This window comes from Chenopodium quinoa, unplaced genomic scaffold, assembly GCF_001683475.1.
Source record: "Chenopodium quinoa cultivar QQ74 unplaced genomic scaffold, ASM168347v1, whole genome shotgun sequence".
Lineage (NCBI taxonomy): Eukaryota > Viridiplantae > Streptophyta > Magnoliopsida > Caryophyllales > Amaranthaceae > Chenopodium > Chenopodium quinoa.
In genome coordinates this window covers 3,338,885-3,360,488 of record NW_018742630.1, presented here as the reverse complement: position 1 = coordinate 3,360,488, position 21,604 = coordinate 3,338,885, and the positions used below count along the sequence as shown (strand labels likewise).

The window sequence follows — 21,604 nt, the reverse complement described above, 5'->3', positions numbered from 1 at the left end:
ATACTTCGTATAAATTTTGGCCATTAAAAAGAACAAACGCGCGTGTACATATAATAACAAATAACTAGACACCAACAAAAGCGTGAAATTTTTATACGTGGGAAGGAAAAAAAATAGAGAAGAAAACCCATGAGAGGAAGTTGCCAACAGAATCATTTAATTAAAAATAAACAATTTGGTGGAATGCAAACAAAATCATTATAGATTAATCAATGGCGTGCCAAAGATGATGTAGTAACTGGAAAAGATACATAACGAAAGATCTATGGAAATGATTGTTTGGTTAATTAAACAAGAATATTTTCATAAAATTAAAGTATAAATCTACTCCAAATATTTTGCATGCTTTATTTATTTATTCTTATTAATTTTTGGCTTCATGCTAATAGTGGTATTCGGTATCCACGTTATACCAATAACATAATTTCATACCATGCAATATTAGGCGACGCATGCTATTTAACAAAGTAGAATATATGAATTTTTAAAGAAGCTAAGATATAATCGAATATATACCCCCTTCAATTATTAACCGACCATATTTTCAAGCAATATTCATATGCTTGGGTTAAAACTTAAAAGACAATAATTTGTATGAAACTTAAGGAAAAGCTAAGATGTCTGTAGGGGATTTTTCAAACCCAACTTTGAGCACCACTGTGATCATACTTTAAGGCATAGTGGCGTCTAAAAGGAAAGTAGCTAGAGATAAAAGAGTCGCCAACAAGTTTTAAGAACTTGTAAACCGTTCACGGGTGTGAACGTTACACCCCATTCATGATCACGGAGATCGCTAACTCCATAGTGGTCCGGAACTGTGACTGGATATTCGTGGATGATGGTACGAATCCAACCTAAAAGAGATTGAGCCCGCCCTAAATCGGCCTCTACTTAATTCTTATGATATTCATGTACGCTTTCCGATCAACATACATACAACAAGTTAGCCCTAAGCATATTTAATTTGCGTTGGTTGATTATTAATGCACAAATAAATCTATTATTGGTGATCACTTGAATTAAAATCATATTAACCTAAATCAAATTATCAATTATCTTATTAGGCATGATTTCAAGTATGAATTCTCTTTAATCCTGCAAGAAAGGGCGTGATCAAGCAATAACAATAAATAATCAAGCAACATAATAATTAATTGACACAACAATCATCATCATAAAAACATCATCAAAACATGATTAGCAAGATCCTAGGCATGATACTAAACGGATTAATAACAAATCCTAGCATGTCACTAATAAAAACCATAATCAAAGCATTAGCCTAAACATGATACTAGAAAGCATGAAAAGCATCCTAACGTGATATTAGGAATTAACATGATATTAGAAATATTAATTAACACCTTAATTTCTATATCAAAAGAATAATTAAGTAATCGAATTACTTACTTTGATGCCTTGTATCTCTTTATATCAAAACAATACACACGTTAGTAACTTCAAGAAAGATTAAATCAAATAATAATTGAAATATAGATTTGGAATCAAACCCTCAGAACTATCAACCTTTCACGTCGAGGTCGAACGCAACGTCGAAATTGGCTAGGAGTATTTAAGGTTCGTGAAGGCGGTATGGTGTGTGATTGGGAAAAGTATCAAGGATGTATAAGGACGTGTTGGGATGTGTTTAGGCTAAGGCTAGAAATCAAGAAAGAAGATAGAAAGAAGCTTTTTACTTAGAGAGAGGATTAGATGATGATTGTTAGTGATCAAGCTTGTTGATGATTCAAACGGGGTGAAACGACCACTATTTATAAGGAAAAAAGAGAGTCGAAGGATCAAAAAAGAGTCAGAATTCAAATCAAAGTAAAACAAGTTCTATCGCGACGCGATGGTGCTGTCGCTAAGCGATGGCTTTTGAAAAGATTGAATTCGTACGGAATCCGATTTCCAATTGAATTGGGTTAATCAAATTTCCGTACGTATTCTAATTTGACCGGGATTAAAATCATTGGAAAACAGATGTTTCACCCTAAGTAAAATTCTTAAGTTTTTATCTTTTTAAAAAACAAGATAAATTAGAACCTCTTAGAGGATTTTAGAAGCTAATAATAAATCCTAAGGGATTTAGGATCGAAAACAACCTTCTAGAGAATTCTAGAAGCTTGTAATAAATCCTAATCGGTTTAGGAATGAGATTAAGGTTAATGGACCTTCCACATAGTCATTGGGTCGCAGGTAAAGCTTAGTTTGGTCTCAGTTTAGTATTTTGGCCATAACTTATTCGTTATAAGTCAGATTTGGGATTTTAATATATCGTTGAAAAGATCTTTTCAATACCCATACAACTAATAAATAATTGGACCAGGATCATGGACCAAAATAAATTTGTTTGGATGTTTTATAAATAGGACATGAAATGAATGATTTTCAAAGACACGAAATGAATGATTTTGGCTAAAAACATTTTAGGAAAGGTTAGAAATGGCTAAGGCTTAAGGGAACTTCACGAGAATTTTCAACTCTTCACCTAACTCGATAATCAAAGACGTGAAAGGTACTCATCATTGGGTTTGATTTTTAATGAGACACAATCAGGTGTCTACAATACTTTATTAAATTTATTAATTAGGTATAAAAGAATCAACTTTATGTTTCTAAATTCCATGGAACAAGAATATGGAGTTCTTCCTTTTCTTAAAGATCAAACAATATTGATGTCTTTTGCTATCCTTCATAGGACTTTTAGACGCATTCCTGGAGTGGCATTAACACGGTAGTGTCTCTTTTCTAGAATCATTTGATTTTTAAGAACCGATATATATGGAGTATCACATGTATGTCAATTCAATATAACAGTACAGTTAATCAGGAAACATTGGTAATGAAGTACAGCGAATCTGCAATCCATAATAAAGTTTGATTGAATAATTAAAGGATCCTAACATAAAATTGGTGTGGCATATATTATATGTTATTATCAAAACGGACACATCAAATTTGTCAAGAAGGTGTGATAGATAACGGCATATGCCTTGACAACCCAAATAAACTATGAGTGTGTACTTTAACTAATACGAAAAATTAAAAACTCGTTCTTCCTTCTCTCTACAAAACAGCTTCCCCTTCTCTCTGTTTTCCTCTGTCGCCTGCGGCCAGAGCTTCGCTGCTCATCTACGGTCGCCGACGAGCACCCGTTTAAGGTTGTAAGTTGAAGATCTGGTCGAGGGTCTAGCCTCCAAAGCTATCTCGAACGCTTCGGTGTTTTCCGGAGTAAAGTTAGGGTTAGGGTTCCAATTTTGGGAATGGTTTCTATTTCTACTTGAGGATTTAGTATCAGATCCAAGGCTTTGAGGTTGCGGTGAAGAGGTACCAACGCGACACATCGATTTAGCCGCTTTCTCGTTGGTTTCATCATCACAAAGGAGGTTCGTGGGTTTCTTCTACCTTAGGGGTCCTCTTTCAAAGCTTTCTCAACCGCCGCAATTGATAACTTCACCAGTAAAGGTAAAGGTTTGGGTTTCTTGTTTGATTTAGGATGGATTTGGTAGTTGTGGGTTGGGGCTTTAATTCCAAAGCTAACTACGTCGCCGTTGTGTGTGGTTTAGGATCTTTAAACAACAGTATATGATAAAGGTAAAGGCTTGGTTAGGGTTTCTTGTTTGTTTTTTTTTTATTCTTTCTTATACTCTTCCTTTGGCCATGTTATGCTCCTTTGTGTTTAGTATTTTAATTTTCAGTTAAATGGAGGTAGGTTCTTGTTTTAGTACATCATGTGGTTTCCTTGCTTTTTTGGTAATCTATCGAAAGTTTGAGAAGTTTGATGTTTTTCGATGCTCTTATCGTTGTGCTATTTAGGTATGGTTATGTTACCTCAATTGGTTTAACTTGTTTTTAAGGGAGCTAGGGGGTGTGTTAGCCTCCTCTTATAGTGTTTTGGTGTTCGGGTTCGGGTAATTTTGGGGATTTACCTTTATTGTGGTCTATTTAGGTTCCTAGGATTGGTCTAGGCTTGTTGTTTGTGTATTGTTACCTCTTTTGATCTCTACGGTTAAGAGAGTGTTCGAAGGTTATCTCTTGGTAACCTTTATTTTAGTTTAGCAGTGGATTTTCAGTTCATTGCTTTAAAGAACCTTTATCTCAACCATTCTCTCCAACATGGGGGCTCCCATAAGTTTATTTTAGGGGTTTTTAGTATGATAATGGTCCTTTTCTTCGAAAAAAGGTCAAAGGTACCCATAGTTAAGGATACTGAGTCACTCGTTCAAAAGACTCTTAGTGTGTTGTTAAGATTGGGTTGTCTGTTGTTCCTACCCCTGTTGCCTAATGTTAAGGGCTATTGGTGTCCTTTTGAGCTCGTGTTATTGTTAACCAACAGCTGTGTGTTCTATGCTCTTCATTCCATTCTCCAAGATCCACTACTAGAAATAGGTCGTTTTCCAACGGAATCGTTCCGACGGACCTAAATTCCGTCAAAAAATTCGAACTTTCCGACGGAATTAAGGTCTGTCTGAAAATTCCGTCGGAAAAGATACGTTACGATGGAAAATCGCTCGGAAATCTTGCGACGGAAATTAATTCCCTCGGAACTATAAGCTTCCGACGGAATATTCGGTCGGAAAGTTAAATTTCCGACAGAATTTTCCGACGGAATATTCCCTCGGAATTTCCAATTATTCCGTCGGAAAATTCTTATATATAAAAAAAATTAAAAAAAAAAAAACAAAACCTAATTCAACTCTCTGATCTTTTCTTTCTCTTTCTCCTCTCCTCTTCTCTTTCCCTCTCTTCTCCTTCTCTGATCTCCCTCCTTCTCTCAGATCTTCTTCTCCTTCCTTCGTTTCTCTATCCTCCTTCTCCTTCCTTCGTTTCTCTCTCCTTTGCCCTCTCTTTCTCTCTCCTCTCCTTCTCCTTCCTTCGTTTCTCTCTCCTCCTTTACCTTCTTTCGTTTCTCTCTCTGTTCTCCTTCTCCACCGCCGCTGCGCAACCAAGTCAACACCACGCACCACCGCCGCTGCGCAACCAACACACCACCACCGCCTTCTCAAGGTTTTTCAAAGAACAAAATAAGGTTTTTCATGTCAAATTCGACCATGAAAACCCTAGATCAAGAGTTTTCATGGTCGAATTTGACCTTTAAAACCCAAATTCAAGCCAATTAAGGGGGTTTGATAGAATTCAAGGTAAGTTGTCGAATTCAAGCCAATCTAGAGTTTTTGGGTTTTGCTTGAAACATCAAAGAATTTCTGGGTTTTGTAACTTGAAATTACTTCGATTTTTTTCGTTTTTTTCGTTTTGTGATGGAATTTCTGGATCGAATTTCTTCGTTTTTTTTTCGAATTACTTTGTTATTTTTTTTTTGAAATTTTTTCGAATTACTCCATTTTTTTTTGGGGGGGTTTCGATGTTTTTTTGGGTGGTTTCGGTGGTGGTTTGGGAGGGTGTGGAATGGCGAGGTGGGTGGTGGTATTTGGGTGGTTGGGAGGGGATACGGGTTAGGGTGGTGGGTGGGTTTTTCGGTTGGACGTGGTGGTGGTGGGTGGTGTAGGAAAATGGGTTGGACGTGGTGGTGGTGGGTGGTGTGGGAAAATGGGTTGGACGTGGTGGTGGTGGGTGGTGTGGGCTGGTGGCGGTAGTGGATCTGGTTGGGGTAAGGGTTAGGGGTGGGGCTGTTTTTTTTTATTGACTTTCCTATTCCGACGGAATTTCAATTAAAGTCGAAAAAGTGCCGGCATAAATAAATCCGTCGGAAACTAGCCTTCCGACGGAAATCGAATTTCCTACGAAGGGTTTTGTGACAGACTGATTCCGACATAATTCCGTCGAAAGGCCATTTTCCGACGGAATTTCCGAAGTTTCCGACGGTTTTTTTCCGTCGGAATTAAGCTGTTTTCTTGTAGTGATCAACGGTTTATGGGATACAAAGATAACAATGGTATTGTTGGGTATTTCCTGAAGCATGTTCAAAGGCTATTACTTGGGTTTCAAACCGACTGTTTCTTGCAAGGACGATGTTATGTAGGTTTATTTGTAATGTTTGTATTATTGAAGCTAGTAAAGCTTCTTTGGGTGGTTTACCGAACTTACACCATATTGTGTAATTTATAACGTTAATTAAGCATATGTCAAAGAAAGAAAGAAAAAAAAAAATTAAAAGCTATATAAGTTAGATGAAATTTGCATAATAAATTTATAACCATTTATTATGTACTCATAGTATCTTGACTATCTTCTATGCATAAAACTCTAGTTTCATACATGATCCCCTTCTCATTAAACGTAATTGTCACGTTGATAACTGTATTGATAGTATAATTTTGTACTTAGATAGCTAGGCTACTAATAATTAGGTAATATTAAATGAATGCAATACTTGTATGAAGATCGTTCGATGTACTCCATATATAAAAGGATCAAATAAGTATTATTTTGATTAGGAGTGATAGAGTATAAAACATATTCCTAGTCCTCAACCACCAGCTTAAGTTTTTGGTTGAATTGGTTCTTTAGTATGGTATCGAAGCCAGCGTAACACAAATTAAAGGCCATGGGTTCAAATCTCATCCATCCCCACTTTCAAGTAGAATATTTCACGCTGGGTATGAGAAAGGTACATGATGTATTCACACTTCATACCACATAATCTATGATAGATCTTAATTTGAAATTAGAAGGCTAGGGATGTCAATCACATTCTCTTCCTTTTTAAAAATTTATCCAAAAGATGTCTACCTCTTTACAATTTCAGGTGTACCTTTAATTAGTTTGTTAAACTTGTAATATCATTACTTTATGTTGTAATATAAAGTGGTAGTTAACGTTGCACTATAGCTAGATTCACTAGAACCGATCACTCTCAAAATAAAGTAAATAGCATACTGATGACATTCTCAATGTTTGAATGTAATGGTGATACTTGACTTTTTTTTCATATATTTATTTTACTATCATCTTTAGGTCTTTAACCAAGGTAATTAATCATTACATATTATAAAGTACACTAAGTTTTTCTCTTAAAATGAAATACATAAGCCACATGTAAATTCAATGATCGATCAAACCTTGTCAATCTTTGTTTACGTGGTATATTGTTTACGTGGTATATTGTTTTTATATATAATATAATTAATTAAGGAACCTTATTAATCTTGTCATTTGTATTTTGTATGGTAATTATTGTACACAATTTAACTGTAACACCTCCAAAATTTGAACACGTTAGAATCACATTAACATACATTGTCATCAGATCAAAAGTATAAAGTTAAATATCATGAAAATATATAGCTTATTACTCTGTATACGATCGGTAGCTGGTGAAGATCAGTTAGTTGAAATGCAAAAATGCAATGTATGACTGACTGTATACAACTTTGTCATGAAGGGACAAGTAGACAGTGTGCTTCAATAGAAGAGGTACTATCATTTCTAATTTAATTTCATATATTAAATTGGACACTCATTTCTAATTTATTAACTTCTTAGTCTATATTAAGAACTGAAGGCGGTAATAATAATAACACAAGAATTAAAAGAATTTCTCTTAATTAATTACTTACTCAAATGTCATTGAATATGACAAAACCTAATTAAGTTGGTAACACAAAAGCACAAGCCAACAATGAGTTGCTATTGTACAATCATTCTTTTGCATGTGAGCGGACGATTACACACTCTTTGTATTATTCTAATGAGCTCTAGTAATTCTAAATCCCAAAAAGAAGAAAAATGAATAAAAAAACTCAATCAAGCTAATTTGACGACTATCAATGACGTTTGCACATCCCGTTCTCATAATTGCACTTTCCCAACCTAAGAGCCCCCCACTCATGACACGTCCATAAGCCACCATCTCGCCGCCATCATCCGCCACATCTGCGGCTTTCCAACAAGGCAAAACCATGATTGATTTAGGCACGCATATCTCATGCGCTAGTACTTGGGCCACAAATGTCTTATATAAGACAAATCCGCCACCTGGCAACTCTTGCTTTACTACACTCTGGCACTTGAAACCCTCCACATCAACCCTCTTTTCATTAGCCCAATCACGTGCCACACCATCTCCAAAGCATGTGACGGCGATAGTCAACTCCTTTGGTTCAAAGCATCTTACCACTCTTTGGACCAATGGTTCGAACCGAACCGAACTTGAGTCAAACCCCATGACTTCATAGCTTGCGTAACTGAACCCATCTTCGGGGGTCACATGCACGGTTGAGTAGGCCCCACCGTCTACCCCATTCATAGAGTACCCACAAGGCTCAAAATCAACATCGCATATCACGTGACTTGAAATAATTTCATTAATTCGGGACATTTTGGTCATTTCCTTAGCCAAATGTCCCTCTTTCTTGTAAAAAACACCGGCTTTTTCCCGATTTAGCCCCGTCATACACATCTCTAAAGTGACCACAGCCGTGCGATCCTCCACATCATCAACCGAAGACGCTGAGTAGATATGCCAATGACGATTTGGGACCGTCGGATCACCCAACACATAAGCGTGGGGCCCAGATGATAAATTACCAAAATACCTATTCAAGTAACTAACTTCCTCCGAGAAGCTTCTATGAGGGGCAACTTGGGCATTTGGGAAAATAAATGTTCCCCTTGAGTAGAGCACGCTTGACACAGTGAGTCCAATTGAGTCAGCGAGTTTGAGAATCGGATCAATAGCAAGGAGCAACTTTGTGGTCCCACATGTCTTGAGAACGATCATATGTGGGTACACAAACAAACTCGACTCGGACAACACGTACGAGTCGAACTCCATGTTCGACAAATTAGCCACAATAGTACATGAAGCCTCATCGAGAAACGAGTCGATCTGAGACCGAGTTAGGGACCGAAGTCCCAACCCAGACGGGTCACTAAAAACCTTCACGCTAGAGAATTTAATCTCGAGCCTCTTCTCAAACCCCTCGAACCCAATACCTGAAACTGGCTGGCCCGTTTCAGTATCATTCTTTTCCGAACATACAGCCATATTATAATCAGATCACAAAACACGTAACGTTTTCAAGTTTAATAAAAGAAAACGGTACGTTCGTTGTAATATTATTTCACTCACCTCACTAGATATCTCGAGAAATAGTGTTTGTACTTGTAACAACACTAGAATATGTATGTACTACTACTTCACAACATCTAGTGAATGACCTATATATATAGTTGCAAATAAAATGGATAAAAGAAAGATTATGGAAAAATATAAAAAATAGAGAATGAATAATGAAAGATAATTGGTTAGAATGGGTGGATTAAAGGGCATGCTTGAATAGGTGCAATGATATCAATAAGTGGTTCATGTGAAATAATAAAATGATGTGCCATGCTATTTTTTTTTTTTAACCTTATGGGCGTGCCAAAGAAGTGGTCTCCTGGTTTGCTGGGTAGATCATGAGATCAAGGCCACTGCTTAAAATGTGGTGTTACCAAACATATATTATAATATTATATCATATTTTCTTTTAACAGTTTATTGGATTATTAGGATTTCTCTTTTGTACGGTAAGAAATTGTGTGTAATCTTTTGTTAAAACTTAAAAGGACTGCGTATGAAATTGCTGCAGTGGTAGAACTATATTTTGTCGGCCTTATGCCTCTTTCTATAACTCCGACAAGTTACTATAGATGTGTAAACATAAAAGGGTGACCCAATGAAAAGCTTCTCTTTTTTAAAAGAAAAAAAAAATAGTACGAGTATAAGGTTGAGCAACTTTCGTTTACAGCACGCGGTGAAAACGACAAAAAGTTTAGTAGATATACACTTTTAAAATATATTTTTGTATTATCTTCTCATTATCTCATAATGTAAATTAATTTACCGTATGTAAAAATAACAAGTATTTCACAGTAGATATGAAGTACTCCGTATATAAAATGGTCTTGTACTCCATGCTATAAAATAGAAAATTTTAATTCACGTAGGTCTCATAAAATGTACAGTACGTAGTTTCATAATACCTAGACTAATTATACAACTAACCCTATAAAATATTATACGTCACGCTTAGCATCCCATGCAACGTTTTTGGACAAAAACAAATACAATAATTATGCCTCATAAAAACAAATACTCTGGAAAAAATTAAGCTAAATCCTAAACATGTCAGTGTATCTTAGTTACTCATTGCTTAGGCAGGATTAGCAGGTACTAGAGTATTATTTAGCCATGTTTGGGTAATTGAGATGATAGGAATGCTTGCACTTTTTTCTAACCATACTAATCATCACTATAACTCTATTGTCTATAGTTAGGAGGAGTTTTTGCGAACCATATAGACATATAGTGTTGTGATTTACTTCTTTAGAATCCGTCTCTAAAATATTGTCCCATTTACTGTAAAAAGTTGTTTCATACTTGAATTGGTAAATTAATTCACTGATAACTCCACTTGTTTTCTTTATCGATCACTTTCTTCATCAATATTGTGTATACTCATATGCACAGATTTGCACTTGCTTCTTACAAAATGTACTACGTATTTAAAGTTGATGCATTCTATTAGGGACAGATGGAGTATAAAGTAGAAGTCATTAATTGCATAAGATTGAGTCGGCATATACTGTTTTGTTATAAAGTAATTAAAGGAATGAAATTACTTGCCTTAAAAGTTGAAACATCCTTATGATCCCTAAGGTATATAGTTAGTGTATGTATCTAATGGGTTAGTAAAGGCAATCATGTAATATTGAAATGAGTAGATGATTGAAATAAACTATTAAGTATAAAGTGTCACTCTTTGAATTCTAAAATCTTCCACATTATTGATATGAAGCTTAATTAATTAGCTTGATCTTCTCTCTTTTGTGCTCATGATCTAACAGGTCATGTTCTCCTCACTATAATTCTAAAAAAAAATGCTTATATTAATTGAAATTTGATCTCATTCAAACAATTTATTACGTCGTATTTTATAAAATTACGTACTTAAATCTAGTAAATTTGAGGTTCATGCATGTAATTTGAGGTTTACCCTAGCTAGTATGTATTCGAATTAAACATACTCTCCGACAATAATAGATGACTTTTAGTCAGAATGTCTCTATGTAAAAATTGCAAAACTTTGATAAAAAAATATATGTCAAAATATATATATATATATATATAAAGTAAGAACAAACTTGGTAGATTAGCCTCAATGTTATATCATAGTGTAGATTCAAAATATTAATTTTTCATAATTTCTAATAATACCTAATTAATGATTTTAATATACATATTTGCCAGCTAAAAATGCTGAAAAGCAAGTAGAAACACAAATCAATATGAAACAGATGGAGTATTATCTACGAGTGAAATTCAAAATTTTACTTTACCTTTTCTATAATTTGAGACTTCTCAATAATAAAAACCTTTCTTTATATGTACGAGAAGTTAACTATAGAGGGTATCTATGATTTAACTTTGAACACTCCCTAAAGCATATGATAATTAGATTGTCGTCGCAATAAAAATGGTGTTTGTTGTCATGCCGACCAATGCGATGGCCCACAAACTACAAATGTTGGCCTAAATACACTTGATAAATCATTAGGCATGGAAATCTTAAGCGTGAATGTGATTGTTATTTTTATTTTTATTTTTGTTTTGTGTCAAATTACAAATTCTGAGATCAGTGTGAAGAAATGATGATGGTAGTAAGAAATCATTAGGGAACTACTTGTTGATAAGCTTTGCGTTAACCATCATGTCCCATCATGTTTTTTTAACTACTACTAGTACATTTAATTGTGAATATCAACTAATTATATTATTAGTTGACAAATTTTCTAAAGTTTCTTTGTAAAATGTCTCTAAGGTTGAAAATTTTCTTATATGACCTCTTGTGAAATTTTGAATTTTTGATCATTAGTGTGTTATATATACAATGATTTAATATTGTATTTTTTTTACTGGTAAGAAGAAGAAGATTCACTTGAGAAGGGGAAATAAGACAAAATTCACAAATGAATTTCATGAGGCTTGATCCCTACACCTTAGGGATTTGAGGTGAAAATCGATTCCATTACTCCATAACCTCAACTTAAATGATTTAACATTGTGTATGAAAGCATATTTAAGAAAATTAAATTAAACTAGTTTATCATAATAGAGAACAATACTGTAAACACTTGTTTATAGATTGAGTAATTTTGGAAAGTTTATAAATTCATGATTTAGATGGTTTGACGGCCTGTTTTACACAAAATATATAAAGTTATGCATATCAAATTCTTGTATGAACTTAGCAATTATGAAAAGAGAGATTAACACATCACACATTTTGTTAACTTTTAATTATATTTTGTACCGCACTTAAGCCACGTTAATTTTTGTTTTAATAAGATATAATGTCAAATTTGTAAACGCTAATAAAGTAAGTGTTTGACCTTCAAGAATATGTACTTTTAACTTCATCCAAAAAAAAAAAAAACTTCATCCAAAAAAATGAAGGGATGTATATATGGAAGAGATCGATGTGGCTTAATCCAAGAAGCAGTAATAATGAAATGATGGTGTCTGTCGATACCAAATTATAAGTTAAACAAGAAGTTGTCGGATGTAATCTTTTTTTTTTTCCATTTTTTTGGTGATTCATTTGTTATCATTGACTGATTAATGAAGATTATATCGTACCACATTGCGACAACGTCCATCCATTTCTAGACCACTAGGACCCATCAAATATATAACTTAGTAAAGCATGCATGAATCTACGGACTACGGAGTATCAACTATTCTTACCTTTAGTCCGTATCAACTATTCTTACCCCTATTAATTCGGGTTGACAATTCAGTTAGGTTAGACTAAAGTTGAAATGGATTTGGATTAAGATAGGTCGATTTAATGGGTTTCTTTAGGCATTTTAGCTGATAGGTCGGGTTGGTTCGATTCTGATTATTTAATAGGCCGGTTCAATTTCTATTTATTTTTTAACGGATTTAATTCGGTTCAAGTTGTATACAATTTAGATTAATCATGATAGGATTGATTGAAAAAGGGTTAGAATAGGAGCGAGTTTACCTCGGCATATGATATCGGTTCGAGTTAATAGAGGTTCGGGTTATAAACTTATAATCATTAACTGAAAAACGGATAAAAACTTACTCTAGTATAGCTTTTACGTAAATCAACCCAACTAGCTACTTGCATTTCTTTACATCTTTTTAGCGCATATCCAAAAAGAAAAAGACTTTGCCTTTATATATTATCTTAGAAAAAAAAATCTTACGTATGTAATACTAATATATTATTACATGCGTTTAGTTAGAAATGCATCTCATTTGTGGTGTTGTGCATGCATGTCTACCTCTTACCCCAACATTGGATTTTGTTCAATTGGGATAAAAAAGAAAAATAAATTAATCCTCCAAATGCATAATGCTTTCTATTAACTATTAAGAGCCTTTAGGCATTAATCCGTGCCTTTTGCTGCGAAATTCAAGCGCCATGCTTTTCTTATATAGTCCTCATGTTGCTACGTAATTGATGATATGACATTTGATATTCCACTTTGAAAGTAAAGGTGGATGAAATTCGGATCTGTGATCTTTATATCATGTTAACTTTGATACTATGTTAGAGGATTAAGTTAACCGAATTTAGAAACTGATGATGATGTGATTTAATCCAATGCTTGGTTTATATACTCTTCACCTAATAGTCATGCTTATGTACGAGAGTTATACAATTTTTAAAGAAAAGATAATCCTAACTTGTAAAAAAAAAAATTATACTATAGGGATTTTTTTAAATTAAAAATAAAAATGGATAAAATTGCTCATTGTATATTATACTATAGTAATAATTAATAAAATAGCAGTCTTTCAACAAAAAAAATAAAAAAAAATAAAAAAAATAGCAATAACAATTAATATTAGTGATAATAATACTTCCTAGTTCCTACGTTTTGTACAATCACAACACTATTCTTTTACGTCCGTTTCATAATAATTGAAACACTTATAGCTTTCTTACTTGGTAAAGACCCACTACTATTTTATTATTGGGAAATTCTCAACGGTAACTCCCAACTTTTGCTACGCACCAACGGTAACCCCCTTTTTTTGGATTATACAAAATGACCTCAATTAAAATTTCCATCTCACTCATAACCTTATTTCATTAAATATATTAACTATAGTTAGATTTATAATTTAAATAAAAATAAAAAATAAAAAAACTAAAAATTACATGATGACCCTTCCCCTCTAAAAGCATCGCAACTCAACAGCCACCAGCCCCCCAATTACCACCACAACAGCCACCAGCCCCTCCCCTTCAAAATTACATGATGACCCTGATGCTGATGCTGATGCTGTACAATCATACTTTCATCAGATTTGCCGCCGAAATGTTGAACAATTCATTTTCATTGACACACTTGTAGAGGAAGGGCACTTTCGAACGCCTGAATGCTTTCTTAGTTGTCAATCTCTGGTAAATTTGCATTTGATTATAAATGTATTCAGTTTCAGCTTCCGAATTTGAAGAAGCTTTCTCTGATTAGCCTTTCAAATGTGCCTGATTGGGTATGGTCTTTGTGTACATTTGCCCCATTTTTAATTAACAAGATTTAACTCTGGTGTTTGAGACGACGGCTAAACTACCGCTTAATGTAATTTCTCCTCTGAATTTGCATTTCCTCGATTTGAAGTCATTGGCGCTAGCTTTGATTCCCGGTATTATTCAGGTTTCTATTGATGCGCCCAAATTAACACATCTTGTTATAAATTGTTGTGTTTTACCTTACACTTTTCGCCGTATTCCAATTGAATTAATCGAAGCGTGTATTGAATTGAGGAGGGAGGAGGAGGAGGAAGAAGATGAGAATGATGCAGAGGATTTTAAGGGGAAAGGGGAGGGTGGTCGGGGAAGCACCGGCATCGGGGGAGGGGATGGGGGTCTGTGCGGCGCTTCGGGGGGAAGGGGGAAGGAGTCGTCGGTGGCTACGGCTGGGTTATGGTGGGTGGGTTTTTTGGTGGGGGTGGCTGGACAAGAGGTTGGGTTAATTTTTTTATTTTTTTTATTTTTTTATTTTTTTTTTAAGATAAATCTAACTATAGTTAATATTTAATGAAATAAGGTTATGAGTGAGATGAAAATTTTAACTAAGGTTATTTTGTATAATCCAAAAAAGGGGGAGTTACCGTTGGTGCGTAGTAAAAGTTGGGGGTTACCGTTGAGAATTTCCTTTATTATTTTTCTCTCCTACCAACCCCACTTATGCTACCTTTTGTTTATTAAATCTCACTCATACTACTAATTGAATGTATCCTTACCAACTATACTTTATTTTATAAAATTCCCTATTTAGCCTTCATCCTATGACTATCTTAAAATTTTGTGCAATGCCTAGTGTTGCGATAGTTATGATCTGAAACGTAGGGAACAATAATAATAATAATATTAATAATAATAATAATAATAATAATAATAATAATAATAATATATTACATGCGTTGCCTTTTAAGGACGGGTTGTGGCTGATGCGGCTCATAGAAACGGGTTAAGTACGAATCCAGTTGTCGGACAATTGGATATGGTTTCCTCCCCTTCTCCTTTTCTTCACTTGGAGAATTAGAGAAGGAGGCTATTGCATTGCTGAAGAGGGTTCAGAAGTTCTCGGCGACTCAAGAGATTGGGGCACGTGCTGCTGCTCATATTTTCACTAAGATAAGCTTTGTTATAGCTAGAGGAATAGGGGCTCAGATTGTATCTCGGCTTCCCACTAATTTTCTATAGGTTGTATGACTTTGTCTGTTTTTGAGATATAATAATAATAATAATAATAATAATAATAATAATAATAATAATAATAATAATAATAATAATAATAATAATAATAATAATAATAATAATAATAATAATAATAATAATAATAATAATAATAATAATAATAATAATAATAATAATAATAATAATAATAAGAAGAAGAAGAAGAAGAAGAAGAAGAAGAAGAAGAAGAAGAATAAGAATAAGAATAATAAGAACAACAACAACAGCAGCAGCAGCAACAACAACAACAACAACAACAACAACAACAGCAATAATAATAATAATAATAATAATAATATTCCTAGGATCGTGGTCGTGATGTTTGTATTGACTTGACAGGGTCTTCTCCTTTGACACAATCAGGGCTATCTGACTTTATTCCTGGACGGGTTGTGGCTGATGCGGCTCAACGAAAGCGGATCAAGTACGAATCTAGTTGTCGGGCAATTGGATATGGTTTCCTTCCATTCTCCTTTTCTTCTCTTGGGGAATTACACTATTAAAAATTAAGGTTTTTGCGACCGCCTCAAACGGTCGTTGAAAATAGCAAAACGATCACTGAAAATAATTGCAACTGCCAACAGTCGTAACGAGGTGGTCGTTATTCACTTGGTCGCAAAAATTCATAATTATGACTGCACGACGGTCTCATATCGTTTCCTTTATTTTCAACGACCGGCACTAAAACGGTCGCAAAAAATATTAATTGCGACCGTTTTAGTGCCGGTCGCAAATCTCAAAATTTGCGACCATTATAAGCGGTCACTAAAATTTAAAAAATATAAAAAAAAATTATAAACAAACGCAACCCACTGCTTGCAATACACCTAGCCCCACAGTTTCTTACCCGAAACCAAGCAACTCCACCCACCGCCCTATCTCCTTAAACAGCCTATACCCACCACCACCGTCCACCCTACAGTACCCAAAAAAAATACCACAAAAAATTAAATCCACAATTATAGAAAAATTCACATAATCACCCACTAAAACAAACCAAGAAATTTTCGTATAAAAATCAATATAATAACAAAAACTCGTATGAACATCAACAAAAATCAAACCCAAAAATCAAACAAAAAATCAAACCTAAAAAAAACCAAAAAATCGTATGATTATCAACAAAAATCTAACCCAAAAACAACAAAAATCAAACATAAATTCGTATGAACATCAACAAAAATCAAACCAAAATAACGAACGAAAAATCAAACCCAAATTCATATGAATATAAACATAGAAATTCAAACAAAAACTGAAATAAAACCACAAAAATTGAAAATAAACAAAAACAAAAAAAAAATTAAAAAAAAAAAATCAACACCTTTTCAAATAATTCATCCTCTTTGTGTTAATATGGTCAAATTCGACCACGAAAACTCCAGATCTACAATTTTTATGGTCGAATTTGACTAAAAACACCAAAAATCGTAGCTAATGGAGCTCGGCCTTAAGGAACAGAGGGAGGAAGAAAGAGAAGAGATATGAGGGGCGTGAGAAGAGAGAGAAAGGAAAGAGTGGCGTAAGAATGAAAGAAAATTAGGGTTAGGCAGTGTGAGTTAAGCACCCTTTTATACCATATTTTTATTAAGAAAAAATATCTTAATTGCAACGTTAAAAGCGATCGCAATGAGGTTATTTTTTAAAATTATTTTAGACATGTACTTTTAATAAAATAATTGTTCAAATACCTTTGCGACGGTTTAAAAAGCCAAAAACGATCGCAAATCTGCGACCGCTTTTAAAACGGTCGCAGATTTAAGCTTTTGCGACCGTTTTTATGACGGTCGTTGAAAAACAGTCGCAATTTGACCGAATTTTAGTAGTGTTAGAGAAGGAGGCTATTGTATTACTGAAGCAGGTTCAAAAGTTCTCAACGACTCAGGACATTGGGGCACGTACTGCTGCTCATATTTTCACTAGGATAAGCTTTGTTGTAGCTAGAGGAGTGGGGGACCATAATGTATATCAGCTTCCCACTAATATTTATAGGTTGTATGACTTTGTTTGTTTTCGAGATATAATAATAATAATAATAATAATAATAATAATAATAATAATAATAATAATAATAGTAATAATAGTAATAGTAATAATAGTAATAGTACTAATAATAGTACTAATAGTAATAGTAGTAATAGTACTAATAATAGTACTAATAGTAATAATAATAATAATAATAATAATAATAATAATAATAATAATAATAATAATAATAATAATAATAATAATAATAATAATAATAATAATCAAGCATTGGGTTGAATACTGCTACTCCCATCCAGCCAGGTTGTATTATGGGGAGCATACCTTATGTTCGTCTCATGGGGTGCAGCAGGATGATCCCCTTGGTCCTTTACTTTTTGATTTGGTGTTACATCCTTTGGTGTGTAAAATTGAAGACTCTTTTAACATATGTCTTTAGGCATGGTATTTGGATGATGGCACTGTTATTGGTGATACCTTGGTGGTAGGGAAGGTTATGGAAATGATTATGGAGGATGGGCCTCGTTTCGGGCTACACCTCAACGTGGAAAAGTTGAAGTTTTTTGGCTTATAGAAGACCCTCGAAGCAGGCTTGTGGGTGTCTTTCCCCCCGACATTGCTCGGCCTATGCATGGTGTTAAGTTGCTTGGTGGTCCTGCCAGTTCCAACTCTGTTTTTAGTAGTGAGCTTGTGATGCAGAGAGTGACCAAGACCATTGCGCTTATGGATAAGGTTTCTAAGCTTGATTATCCCTAGTGTGAGTTGTTGTTACTTAGGGTGTGTACTGGCATTTCAAATCTCTACTTTTCTCTACGTACTTGTCCACCTGGTGTTTTTGCGGCAGCTCAACACTCATTTGATGGGGCTCTTCGGTCTTCCTTGGAGCGTATTGTTACTGCTTCGAGCCAGGATTTGGCGATTGGCAATGCCGACTTGCCACCTTACCTTTTGCGTTTGGAGGGCTTGGTGTTTTCCGCGAGTGATGTTCGGCATTATGCTTTTCTAGCTTCTCGTTTGCAATCTGCTAGCTTGTAGAGTACACTTCTACTACGTGCTGGTATTGTTGGTTCTGGTTGTGCCTTTGACAATGCCTTAAGTCTATTTAATAGAACTGTGGAGTCTAACATTTTAAGTCACCATAGTGAGGTCGCTGCCCCGAAACTTATGAAGTAATTGACAGATATATATTTCACAAAGGTTACTGCTTCTACAAAATCCGCATTTTCTTTATCTCCTTGTCCGTTAGCTTTGTGGAAGTCACAACAGGGAGAACACACCTTGGCTTGGCTTCAGGTGGTCCCTATTTCAGGGTTGGGTCAGACGATGAACGCTAAGAATTATCGTTGTGTGTTGTGTTACCTTTTGGGTGTTCCTTTTTTCTCTATTTTGTCGCCGTTCTCTACTTGCTCAAGGGTTTTTTCTGGGGATATTTTCAGTGATCATGCGGTGTCGTGTGCTGGTATTATGGGTATTAAACATCTGCATAATGTTGTTCAGGATACACTTGTTGATGTTTTCTATCGATCTGGGATATCAGCAAGGAAGGAGGTTGACATTGAGTTGTTTGGGGGGAACGACGAGGCCCTCAAATTAAACCTGCAGATGTGTTACTTTATTCTTGGGAACGGGGTCTCAATGTGTGTTAACTTGACGAGATCTTCTCCTTTGACCCAGCCTGCGTTGTCTGACTTTGTTCCTGGTCAGATAGGGGCTGATGCGGCTCACCGTAAGCGGGTCAAGTATAAAACTAGTTTTCAGATGATTGGTTACGGTTTCCTTCCTTTCTCCTTTTCTTCTCTTGGGGAATAAGAAAAGGAGGCGAGTGCTTTGCTGAGGCAGGTCCAGAAGTTCTCGAAGGCTCGGGACATTGGGGCATGTGTTGCTGCTCATATCTTTACTAGGATAGGCATTGCTATAGCTAGAGGAGTTGGGGCCAAGATTGTATCTCGTCTTCCCACTAATTTTTTGTAGGTTGTATGACTTTGTTTGTTTTTTATTGATAATAATAATAATAATAATAATAATAATAATAATAATAATAATAATAATAATAATAATAATAATAATAATAATAATAATAATAATAATAATAATAATAATAATAATAATAATAATAATAATAATAATAATAATTGAACTGAAATGATCGAAATTGAACTGAACTAAAACGACCTAAACTAAACTGAACCTCCACAATGACTTTCACTAAACTTTAAGTTCCTTTGTTGCATACAAATATTTTATGATTTTCTTCTATTTAGAGTGTGTTCAATTCACCTCATTTTCACTTATATGATGAACTTATTTTATCTTATCTGAATTTATCTAAACTGACCTGAACTTATTAGACCTTATTAAAATATATTTTAGTTGTAATTTGATTTATACTAGGTAACCCTTATCAACACTAATTTTTCTAAATTGAACTCATCTAAACTTATTACATCTGAAATAAGTGAAAAAAATGTGAACAAAACAGCAGGCCCTTAGAGGTAGCTTACTTCAAGCATTTTCGCACATATATAAACACCCTAATTGTTTGAGGAGTATCTCAATCCAAAACCCTAAAATTAAATAATTTACAAAATATATCTTAAGCATGCTAGTTGGTGATCCGTTGCAAACTACAAAGATAAGATTTAATTTATGTATGAGGATCATAAAGTAATTACATTTATTTGTGCAATTGCAATATTTCTAATACTTTTCTCATGCCATATCATCTATTCTACTATAAACATGTTTCAATGGCAATAAAAAATTTTATAGCAAGGTTTAAACACTAGACCACTAAGAAATGAATATATTTTCTTATCATCTTTGCTATCTTTGCTAAATTCTTTTTTTTTTTTTTTTTTTTGAGGAAAACCGGCCGAGATATTATTAAATACGATCAATTTCCGCCAAAGTAATAAGACTTTGAGAAAAAGAACCCAAACATACATATTCATCGCTACCCCTTGTATCCCACCTCGCAACAAGGTGAGCCAAGGAGTTCCCCGCCCGTTTTACATGAGTGGAAGCAAGAACATCAAAACTAGAAGAAAGACTAATAATATCATCAATGAAGAGGAAATACGGAGAGAAGTCCACCACATTCTTCTTGCAGTCCGAAACCACCAAACTAGCATCACTTTGAAGCTCAACCTCCTCAAAACCCAACCTTCTAGCCAACCTGACCCCAAAGCTACAGGCAGCAACCTCTGCCATCTGCACTGCCCATCCTACTCCTTCCTTCAAACGGCATCAGCCATAACTCCCAATTGTCACTCCTAATCACCACCCCAAGCCTTGTCTCACTCCCAATGTGTGCATCGTAGTTAATCTTCACCATGCCATTTGGAGGGCAACACCACGAAGTAGCACTCGAAGTTTGCGACCTACAGGAGCTCAAATATATACTTTCCTTATACATATTGTGCTCCCTAACCATACGAGTCATACCAGTAGCTAGCATGATTGGATCAAAGGACGCATCCTCGAATATGGACTTGTTTCCGCAACTCCAAGCAGCCCACATCAGGGACGTAATAACCACCAAATCATCCTTCAAAACATTGCTAGTGAACCACAGCAGCTTAGCAGCAAAATTAGAGGTTGGAGCAGACCTTAAAATACCTCCGAAGTTGCTGGCATCCCATATCTTCTTTGCTGAGCTGCAATCAAAGATCGTATGCATTATGGTCTCATCCCCCATGCCACAAACCGAGCAGGTCTTGTCTTGCAGGATATGTCTATGGTAGTCTCTCCCGGACAGCTAGAAAGCCTTTGCAGGCTCTCCATAAAAATGACAGAGCTTGGGAGGAGCTTTTAAGTTCCCGATCACCTTCCATACATCATCCCATAGGTGGTTCTGGACCGGAGCGAGGTGGTTGACGGAACAGGGCCCC

The 21,604-nt window shown here is 34.9% G+C and overlaps 1 protein-coding gene across 1 annotated transcript; it reads right to left on the bottom strand.

Moving 5' to 3' along the window:
• Positions 1 to 7,473: 7,473 nt before the first annotated feature.
• LOC110721904 (S-adenosylmethionine decarboxylase proenzyme-like) lies at positions 7,474 to 9,358 on the bottom strand. The gene has a single exon (XM_021901137.1). The coding sequence runs from the start codon at positions 8,948 to 8,950 to the stop codon at positions 7,649 to 7,651; it is 1,302 nt and encodes a 433-aa protein (XP_021756829.1). The 5' UTR covers positions 8,951 to 9,358; the 3' UTR covers positions 7,474 to 7,648.
• Positions 9,359 to 21,604: the final 12,246 nt, after the last annotated feature.

What these genes read in the sequence shown, in the direction of transcription:
- LOC110721904 (XM_021901137.1), bottom strand. Translation starts at nt 8,950, where the DNA reads ATGGCTGTATGTTCGGAAAAGAATGATACTGAAACGGGCCAGCCAGTT.